General features: G+C 50.2%; 1 protein-coding gene across 1 annotated transcript; it reads left to right on the top strand.

Moving 5' to 3' along the window:
- The first annotated feature begins 498 nt into the window (after nucleotides 1-498).
- Nucleotides 499-10496, top strand: SLC17A9 (solute carrier family 17 member 9). Its single transcript, XM_059827334.1, has 12 exons — nucleotides 499-758; nucleotides 2347-2486; nucleotides 3142-3241; nucleotides 4036-4166; nucleotides 4997-5093; nucleotides 6003-6099; nucleotides 8184-8271; nucleotides 8587-8621; nucleotides 9175-9290; nucleotides 9779-9834; nucleotides 10195-10224; nucleotides 10333-10496. The coding sequence occupies exons 1-12, from the start codon at nucleotides 499-501 to the stop codon at nucleotides 10494-10496; spliced, it is 1314 nt and encodes a 437-aa protein (XP_059683317.1).
- Nucleotides 10497-10781: the final 285 nt, after the last annotated feature.

Here is a 10781-nt window from a genome sequence, read left to right as displayed (position 1 = left end):
CTGGCACTAAAGCATTCCTCCATGCCATTCCTGGTTAGGAAGGGTAACACACGGCCACCTCCCTTGGGGAATGGCTAGGAATGCCAAATGACAAATGTTTGCTACCAAGACGGTGTGTCTCATGCAAATGCTTCCAACCTCATGCACTGACCTTTCCTTTGTTATCCTTATCTTTTAAGGAACAGTTTCTAAAGCTTTTGTTTGGGGAAAAAAGCAAACCAACCTGGTTTCCCCCCTGCCTTTCCCTTGATCTGCGGTCAGCGGTGTCCGAGCAGCCTGTTCCACCTTGCAGCCTACGGACAGACACTATTGTTTTGCTGCTGGGGTCAAATAATGTTTGGGAAGAAAGTTAGCATCGCACATGAATGTCACCAGACGCGGTACGCTCTGTGTCAGAAATGCTGTGCCACAGGGGTTTGCGCTGACCTTTATTTTATCAAGACAGATTCGTTAACGGCTTGTAAGCAAACCAGTCTGACCAGTAAGTCCTCGCTGGGCATGGATCTATCAGGCAGACCATTCCCTCTGCCCTTTCCCCATCTTCCTCTCCATCCTCGCAGGCCCGAGTCCCGCATCTGGACGGTGATGTTGCTGCTGGGGACGTGCCTGCTGTACTGCGCCCGCGTCACCGTGCCCATCTGCGCCGTCGCCCTGAGCACCCACTTCGACTGGGACAAGAAGCAGTCCGGCATAGTGCTCAGCAGCTTCTTCTGGGGCTACTGCTTGACACAGATTATCGGAGGACATATCAGTGATCAGTACTGGAAATTATTCTCATGTTTTCCTCTGCTCGGTGCTTTTTTAATGACACTCAGCTTGGTTTTGACCTCTCAGTTCCAGTCTCGACAGTGGCTGTGCCAAGTTTCACCCTGGGACAGTGATGGGGTGGGAGGGTGAAGCGTCTCCCTGGGGAGAAGCTTTATGGGGCACTGCAGGTTGCTCTGAAAGCAGTTGAGGTCTCTCCATCAGCCTCACCCAGGGTCTGTAGCTCTGATTCGGAAAGGACACGTGTGGTTTTGGCCGTCCGATTAGATCTCTGGGTCTTAAAACAGGCGCTACACTTACAGGGCAGCCGGCACGGCCGGACTTTGCACCGGCAAAATCCCCAGCAAAGACGGGGAGTGTCTACACGATCATTACTGCCTCCTGCCAGGAGACATCTACAGCCATGTTAATGGGCACTTAGACCAACATGGGGCTTGTTTCACCTGGAAACAGTGAAGAGCACTTTTATACTGGCATAATTTTTCTGATGGAGGTTGTTTTTAGCACTGGTTCCGTAATTGGAATAAAAAAAGCAAACCCACAAGCTTACATGTTGAGCTGATGAAAGAAATAGGGGGTGTAAAGCAGACTTAATTTTAGAAAAGTGATAAATGCTGATGCTCTTCGCATAGTTCATAGCTGCTGCTCACTGGGAGTGTTATTTATCCATTAACAAACAGTTTAATCCCAGCAGTGCCGGACAGCCATTTGGAAGGGTTTAGAGCTGCAATCACTAACCACAAGAAGAAAATATTTCCTTTTTGCAAGGAATACGGCTTTTTTTCTATTCGATCTGCATAGTCTATCTTCGTTTTCAGTTCAGCACCTCCAGTTTTTCCACCCTATATTCTCATGCAATCTTTTCACAAGCAAGCCCCCATCACAGTTTACATCATGTTTGGGAAAACCAAGTGTCTCCATTTTATCATATAAATTAAAAAACAGCTTCCCCAGTTAGCCATAAGGAAAGATCTAAGTAATTACCTGCTCGAGTTCCTTTCCCCAGCCACCCTATTCTTAGTGAGGAGGGCTTTCCTGTGAAATCTGTTGTGAGGAACACATGCCTGGAAGGAGCACATTATCCATGCAGTGCACTATGCCATTTAATTATGTTCCTTAATAGTTTGCAAGCAAATGCCTGCAAAAAAACGAATGTTAACAGGCAGAGCTGATGCAGAAGAGCAGATGGAAGAGAAAACCCCGTCACTGGTTAAGAAAAGCAGAACGGTGACAGCAGCTTGGGCTTCCCGTCCGCCAGAGACTGGCGTGCATCAGTGCGGTGGTGCCTCTGGGGTTGGCGGGTGCTGGGGTTGGACGGGCAGCGCCGGCGGCCGGTGTCCTGGTGAGAGCAATGCCGGTGGCCAGCTGCTCGCTGCCTGCTCCGGGGGAGCGGGAGGTGGGAAGGGAGGAGGTCAGAGCTCCTCCCCAGAGGGCTAAAGGCGTTTGTAAGAGAAGAACAGGTTTGACTGAAAGGTTGCTCTTAAAAACAGGCTAAACTGGGAAGAACACCTGAGTCTTGACTGGGGGGCTTTGCCCTTTCGCCCTCCCCTCGTTTGTGATAACATGTTTTCCGTCTTCCAGAATAGGAGGTGAGAAAGTCCTCCTCCTCTCAGCATCAGCCTGGGGGTTCCTCACGGTCCTCACCCCGCTGCTCACCCACGTCACTTCTGCCCATCTCGTTTTTATGACCTCCTCCAGGTTCCTCATGGGGCTGCTGCAAGGTGAGACCCCTGTCCTGAGTGTGTCGGTGTGTCTGTCTGCCCAGGGGCTTCCTTGCAGGGGGGCCGCAAATTCAGATGCAAGTCGTGTGGTTTGCAGTGCATGAACCCTTCTCCTGCGCGTTCGAGCAATCCTCTGCCTCAAAACTGCCTCCACGCCCAGAACTTCCACAGGAATAAAAAGTGACATTTCTAGAGAAAGTCACTGGCACATCATCCCCCGCAGGAATCTCTCTGCCGGACAAGGGCTGCTGGTTTCTGAAATCATCACTGTTCCTCTTTGATTTGCCACGTTTTAAAACTCTTCAAAGCCCTTGGGGAAAATTGATCCTTGCCAAAACTTTTCGATAATTTGAGATGATTTTCCTTCCTTCTTGCCGAGCTGCAGCACTGGGGAATCACTGGGATAAGTGCGTGGGCACTGATGGATTTACGGCAGCAGCAGTGATGACAAAACGGGATTACGGAGAAGGCACAAACAAACCTTTCGTGGTGATGGATTCACTTATTTTGTTTTATATCCCTGTTTTGAATTCTCCAAAGGTTTTGTTGCTTTGTCTCGGTGTTTAGCTCCTGCTGGATCTCTTAAATTTGCTTTTGATTTGCTCCCGAGGGCACAGGAGCCTGACGGCTCCCTGCCCTGCTCCCGTTGCTCCAGGGGTGTATTTCCCGTCCCTGGCCAGCCTGCTGTCCCAGAAGGTCCGGGAGAGCGAGCGAGCCTTCACCTACAGCACAGTGGGGACCGGCTCGCAGTTTGGGTAAGTTCAAAGGGCTTTGAGCCGCCAGTGACAGTCTCTGGACATCGTACGTGATGAAATGCCATTAAATAGTTGGAGGCAAAGCTCGCAGCCCAAAGTACATGTGGATTCCTGGGTCCTTGAGGATACCGGCTGCAGCTGAGGAAGCCTCAGGCAGTTGCTGTCGTGCACGTCAAGGATTTATGTATTTTTTTCCCTTCTTTTCAAGCCAGCTTTGAAGAGTGTTTGCGACATCTAATTACTAGGGGAAACAGCCTGACTCAGTAGGAAAAGCACGGGACAGCCTGAGACGGGTCACCTGTCCTCTCTGATAGATGGGGATAATATAACTTCCCCACCTCTGCTAATCTCCATGAGAATTTCCTTTCTAAATGGAAGGGTTGCTTGAAAGCCAAATAGAAATATTACTGCGTTTAATCACTTAGTTCTCCAGTGTACTCATTTCTTTTGCTGATTTATACATTCTGAGATACTTTCTGCACGCCAGCGATCTCATTTTCTTTCCCCGACGAGCACGTTTCGGTGCGGGGCAGGCGAGCGTCAGGTCCCTTAGCAGTTTCTCCTCCCCAGCTGAGGACCCCGAGGTGCCACGCAGGGGACAGGGCAGGTCGCAGCGTCCCGGGGTGACCGGGCAGGCGGGCAGTGCCTGCACACACAGCGGCTGACGGCTCTTTGAATGCATTTAGTGACCCGCAGCATCCGCCCCAGGAAGCATCTCCCCTTGATGCGCGCAGTCCGAACGCTGTCAGCCAGCTCTTTCGCCGACCTGTAATTCGGTGTGGTTTCCCTTGCAGGACGCTGGTGATCGGCGGTGCGGGATCTCTCCTCCTGGACTGGTATGGCTGGGAGAGCGTTTTCTACTTCTCCGGTTTGCTCACTTTGCTGTGGGTTTACTGCACCTGCAAGTACCTCCTGAGTGAGAAAGGTAAGCCCAGCCGCCTGCATCCCTCGGGCTGCCGGCGCTGCCGAGGCTGCGGGACCCGAGTGGTACCTCCCCGTTATCTTCTGCAAATCCCCTGTGTTTCCAACATCACGCCTGGTTCTACACAAAGACCTTTTGTTCGAATGTCTTCTATAAGACACGCTGTGTCTCACCCAAGATGCTAAACCCAGAAATGAAGTTTTGAGCTCTTGCACTGCTGGTTTTCTATTTCAAGTCCCACGCTGGATTATATTGCTGTCGAGAGCCTGATCTGGCTCCTTGGTACTCTTAAGCATCAGTGAAAACACCAAACAGGGCATGATCTTCAAAGTGGATTAAGCTAAAGCAGGGCAAGATACTTATTCCAAACTAAGAGCTTCTACACATAAAGCTTTTAAAAACCAGTTAATCCGGAATATCTCTTCCCAAATAACTGTCTGGGAGTAATTCCACACATGGGCAAACCCTTACACCTGGCTACAGCATTATTAGTGTGAGTGTGGCGTGTAGGAGCTCAGCCCATCAGGAGCCTGGTGTGTGCCTGGTGCTGCACAAAATCCAAACCTGGTCCTTGCCCAAGGATATTTCTGTTTAATTATAGCAAGAGACATAACAAATGGGTGAAGGTGGCTGGATGGGGAAGTGTGTGGATGCAGTGGAAAAATTTTGGTCAACAGAAAAAGGTGTTTTCATGAGCATCCAATGCTGATATTGTCAAAAAAAAGAGCTAGAAAGAGATTAAAGGTAGTTGTATAGCTGTCTCCCAAGGCTCCCTCCAGCTGCACAGAAAATTACTGATCAGAGCTTTCCTTTGTATGTTTTCTTCCCTGCAGAACTCATCTTCCCCATAGATTATTTAATGAGAGGCCTCTCGATATCCAAGCAGACCAAAGTTCCCTGGAAGCAGCTGTTTAAGAAGGCACCGATATGGTAGGCAGCTGCGGTGGCCTCGAGCGCTGGCGGGGCTGGGGAGCACCCTCCTTCCAAGGGCTTTTGCTCCTCTCTGTGCTTATTTCTTCTGCCTACGTGTATTTTGTCCACTTATTTATGTATTTGAGAAATATTACCAGGTTTTCTAATCCCTTTGGTATAAACTAAAAGGGTAAAGGTGGTTTATGTTCTGTCTGGAGGAATTTCAGGTTTGAATATTACTGGCAAAGCTTCCTCCTTCACACTTCGTTCCCTGTGTGGGTTGTGTGCTCCTCCGGAGGGATATTCTCCACCGGTCTTGTTAGAAATGCTGCATGTAATGGGCTCCTAAGAAGTGCTGCTCAGGGGCACTGGGTGGCACAGGCTGCGTTCTCATTGCTGGCAAAACATCTTTTTAATAGCCATTTTTTCTTGGAGATGCTGCATTTGGTACTGAATCTCATCCAAGCATGTTCCCAAGTGCCCTTTAAAGACGGGGAGGAGGGCGATGGGGCTGCAGGGCAGCAAGCCCATTCCTGCCTTGAATAACCATGGAGCATCTGCTGATAACAAATCCCTAGAAAACTCCAAACAACACCTCTTGGAGCAGGACTTGGAGCTCTCGCAAAGGGACTGGTGGGAAATGCACTCGCACAATTGCCGCTGCAATTAACCTCGCCTGAACCCAGGGGCTGACGTCGGGCGCCCGCCCGGGCGCTGTGCGGCGAGGGCAGCGGAGGAACGAGAGGTGCTGCGAGTGGCAAGCCAAAAGGAGTAGTTATCTATCAAAAAATCTCAGGAAGCAATTGCAGCGCTGTGAGGGATTTATTTATAGGCCAGGAACTGGAATATTGGGTTGCTCGAGTGCCTGTTTCCCACCCAGTGTGACCTGTCACTCCTGATTATTTCCTCCCCGCTGTGTATTTTCAGGGCTGTCATCATCGCTCAGCTTTCCACGGCCAGCACGTTTTTCACTCTCCTCTCCTGGCTGCCAACTTTCTTTAAGGAAACTTTCCCCGAGTCAAAGGTAAGTTGTCTCTGAGACACAGGCATTGCCAGACTCCGTGCAAATGAGGTCGTGCTGGGTGCCGGCCAAAAAGGCTTGGTTAGGGAGGAAGATGATGGCAGAGGGACTTGGTGAGAGCAGGCTGGGAGGCAGGAGGAGGTGGGAGGCTTCCCTGCAGGATTAGGAGCCGTTACCCCCCTGCGCATACATTGGAGATGCACAAAAGCATCCTCCCTCCAGGTAGGCAGAGCCTAGATGCTGAAGTGAGGCAGAGCTGGGGCACCTTCCAGGCAGGGGAGAGAGGGTTATATTTGGTTTTTAGACCGCTTTTCTTCTGAGGGAAGGGTGGTTTTCAAACGGCACAGAGCTCATGACGTTATGCTGTTGCAAATGACCATCAACCCATTCACTCCTGGGTTTTCCTGGGGTTTTTAACTGTACTGACATTGTACAGCTCAGACCTGCCTGCGAAAATGATAATTACCATTAATAATGTGTATTGCAAAAACACTATAAAAGCTTGCCTCTCCTTAGCACAAATGATGTTCCCATTTTTCAGAAACCTAGGCAATACTCATCTGGGCTGAGAGCTGGTATTTTGATCTTCTCGTTCTCAGAGACTCAGACAATCTTTTCCACAATGGCTCTGTTCGGTTTTTATAATTTCCAGAGCTGGTTACAAATGCCTTTTCATATTACACGTGTAAGGTGCTTTATGGCATACTTGATATTTATATTAAAATCATGTATTAAACCAGCGAACATATTGTTGTGACAAGATCTGCGCACCTCGAGTAATATGCTTGTGCGGCAGTAATTTACCATCTGTTACGCATTATATCATGGTGCCCTTATGTAAGACGCTCTATATAGCATTCCTGAATCTGATAATTGCTTCGTACATTTTAATAAAATGGGGCTTGAGGACGCTTGATGTTAAAGGATGGACGATAATCCTTAATGTGGGAAACCTGTGTCACCTACTGGTCAAAGTCCCTTTCTGCAGGTGAGCTGCCTGAGGAGCTGCCCGCAGCCCACCCGCGTGGGGGTGACGGAGGGTTTTGGCTCACGCTGCTCAGAGCGATGGGCTGTAGGGATGAGACATGGGTGGTTGGGTGTGTTGGGATTGACTTGCTGAGCAACCCCAACTAATGTTAACAGACACCAGAGATATTACCCCACAAGCCCTATGGGGTAACGTTTTCAAAAGTGACCAAGGTCCAAAGTTTGAAAGGCACTGAAACATGCAGACGGGCCCTGGTACGATTTCCGGGAGCAGCTGAAACAGGATTATTCAAACCCAAGATTATTCAGCCCTCCCGCGCATCCTGAAGCCAGGCGAGGAAGGGAGGGATGCCTCCATGGGGTGACGGGCTCTGAGCGAAGGGGGAGATGCGGGGGACGATGGATGGATGGGCAGGTCCAACCAGCTGAGATGAAGCCCAGCCCAGCCCGCACTGATTTCAACTCCTCGTGGGATCTAGGCACCAAAATGCCTCTGAGCAGCTGTAATCCAGATGACCAGTAATCATCTGTGATTACAACTGTAGCAAGCTCGCTTAATTGAAAATAGACCAAAGTATGTTGCTACCCGTAATGTTACCTAATCCTGGCATTAAAAAATCCAGCTGTGTTCCCTCAGCCTCACAGTAACGCTGCTAATGAGGTTGAAGCCGATGTCGGAAATTTTGCCGACAGCTTTACTGATGACCCACGGGGCAGAGTAAAATCTACAGCTTGCTTTCCAGGGCTCTGTGGCTCTCTGCCACATCACCTTGCTGAACAGTAAACTTTGCCACGTTTAATCCCTCTTTCCCAGAGCAGACGGAGCTTTCTGCCTCCCCACTGGATGCAGGGTCACTGGGACAGAAGGAAAGACAACAAACCTACAAATGCTGCAGCCCCGTGATGCGCCTGCCAGACTTTGGAGTGGTGCAGGGTGTAGCTGAGAGCTTGCTGTGCGAAGCGGGTAGCGATCCTGCAAGAGGTCTTGATCACTTCATTTTTTTTCCTTTCTACAGACATCACAGACTATGAAATAAAATATTTGCAAACAAACTCGGCTCTGACAACAAACCTCACCTGACTTCTTTGCTCCCTTTCAGGGTTGGGTGTTTAATGTAGTCCCCTGGCTGGTTGCAATTCCAACAAGTTTGTTCAGCGGATTTCTGTCTGATCATTTAATCAACCAGGGTAAGAGCTCTTTTGGCTTTTCCTCAGCTCTTATTTTATGTGATGTGGAAAGAGGATCTGGGTGGGAGGAGGTGGGCTTGTTGATAGGAGAAGACCCAGCAAATAGACAACGTGAGGTTCTGATATAAAAGCAGGATAAATACTGCAGGGTCCAAATCCCATCCATGTGTTTGGGGCTGCCTTTGATCTCAGTCGCAATATCCACCTGGAGATGAAATCTGGCCATCTGAAATCCACTTATCCTGTGGTCTCCTGGCTGGAGAACGAGGAGACCCGGTGAGCTGTGCTTAACTGCAACTCTCCTTTCTCTTCCAGGGTACAAAACCATCACCATTCGTAAGTTCATGCAGGTAAGAGAGCTGAAGCCATGGGAGTGACACTTAAGCTACTGGCTGACCTCTGCTTGCATGGCAGATGAGACCTCTTATGGAGCTGGGCCGGTGGTTATAGGTGGAAAGAGGAAAGGATTTGAGGCTTTGTAGATAGCCTGGTGGTCAGTGCACATGGGAAATGAAACGCAGAGGAAAACCCTGACTGAGGAACGGAGCGTGGGCCAAGGGTAACGTTGAGCACAGAGATTTGCGAGTGCTCCAAAGAGGTTTTCTTCCACAGGGAAAGGCCAGCTACACGCTGTCACTCCAAGTGACCCCTTAGATACTAGGAAACAGGAATACAAGGATGAGCAGAAATAGAAATGCCGTATCCTCTCTGCTCTGCAGCATCGCATCCCTCTGGACAGACCTCTGACACAGAAAGGCAGGGCACAGGGGAAAAAAAAGGCTTGAGAAGCACCTGGTGCATACGAGCTCTTGCCATTGTAAAGGGAACAGTTTGTCCGTGAAACGAGTTGCTTTCTTCCTTACAGAAAATGTGCTGTGGTATTTAATTTCCCCTTTCTTCCAGGTCATTGGCTCCGGTGTCTCAAGCATTTTTGCTTTGTGCCTGGGCCAGACCTCCAGTTTTTGCAAAGCGATAGTGTTCGCCTCCGCCTCTGTTGGACTTCAGACCTTTAACCACAGGTAACGACTGTGATAACGACAGTAGCTGTGGCCCTTAGCTCCTATCCCACCCGTGGCATTTGGGGGTCTCAGAGGAGGCTGCCTCCGTCGTGACTGTCAGAGCAAGAACTGGCACTTGTCTGAGCGTCGTGTGCTGGTCCCTGCGAGGCCGGTGGAGTTCAGTGCCCGCTGGGTTGGAATTGATCCAGCAAACCTCTAGTGTGGGGAAGGGCTTGGCATACTGGGGGGCATGTGGGACCAGGCAGGTATTAGGGAGATGAAGCAGGAGGGGAATTGCATTTTGGCCGCTCTGAATGCTTTGAGTTGAATCCTTTTCCTCCTAGTACTCTCCTGTGCTCCTTCACTCTCAGCATCTTTCCTCTGTTCTGACAGTGCCATTTATTGTCTAGGATCCCTTCCTTTTGTTCGACAAACTAAACTCCGTGTAAATGACGAAAAAGCAGGCGCGCTCTGTTAAAACAGCCGTTTTCCCCTCTGTTTCTCACTAGTGGCATTTCAGTAAACGTGCAGGATCTGGCCCCCTCGTGCGCCGGCTTACTCTTCGGTAAGGATTCCTGCGGGGTTTCGGTTGCGCTGGAGAGGCGGTGCGTGCGGGAGGGGGGACACAGTCGTCAGCATTAAGGTTTCAGCAGGAGTAGCTCTGTGCAACATCTCCGTATTCGTAGCCTCAGCGTCCTTCCGTGATATACCTGCCGTTGCTGGGCGCAGGTGACTGCCGGAGCACGCCTTTCAATCTGCCAAATGCTGACCTGCGCCGAGGGGTGGGGATGAGGCTGAGCGTCGTTTGTCCCAGCCATCAGCAAGGCGTTTAGCTGTGCACGCAGACAGGGGTCCGGTGGGAGCCCGGGTGAAGCCACGCACGGCTGCGGGTTTTGAATATGCAATATCTTTCTTTTCTCTACAGGTGTTGGGAATACAGGTGGAGCCCTCCTAGGTAAGGTACCCTCCTGCGGCTCATCCTTTCCTGGGAGTCCTCTCCTCGCAGGCGGGCAGGATCTGGCCCCAGAGCCTTTGCATTTCTTTCTCTTCCCTCCTGCCCCAGGTGTCATTTGCGTGTACTTGGCTGGCTACCTGATTGAAACGACTGGCTCCTGGATTTCTGTTTTCAACCTGGTGGCTGCTGTTAACAGCATCGGCCTCTGTGCATTCCTCATGTTTGGAGAGGCCCAGAGGGTGGACACAGACTCTGCATATATGGACCTCTAGAGATGAGTCCAACAAGCAGCCGAAGGACAGGAGAGTGTCTATGTGCTGTTGCCGCACAAGTGCCAAAGAACGTTTTTTATTTTTTAGGTGTTTAACAGGAAAAAAAATACTGAGACCAAGTACATAACGGGTCTGAGTGAAACCCATGGGAGAAAAGAAATCCAGAGTTTATTTTTTGCTCAGGGCATGGCTGATGGCCTATAGAGCCATCCAGCTCAACATCTCCAGTGAGGACACGTCCTGTGTGACTGGTTTGCCCCAGTCCGTGTCTAGTGGACAAGTATC

The sequence above is a fragment of the Gavia stellata genome, chromosome 20 (assembly GCF_030936135.1).
Source record: "Gavia stellata isolate bGavSte3 chromosome 20, bGavSte3.hap2, whole genome shotgun sequence".
Classification (NCBI taxonomy): domain Eukaryota; kingdom Metazoa; phylum Chordata; class Aves; order Gaviiformes; family Gaviidae; genus Gavia; species Gavia stellata.
This window is presented reverse-complemented; position numbering and strand designations above follow the sequence as displayed.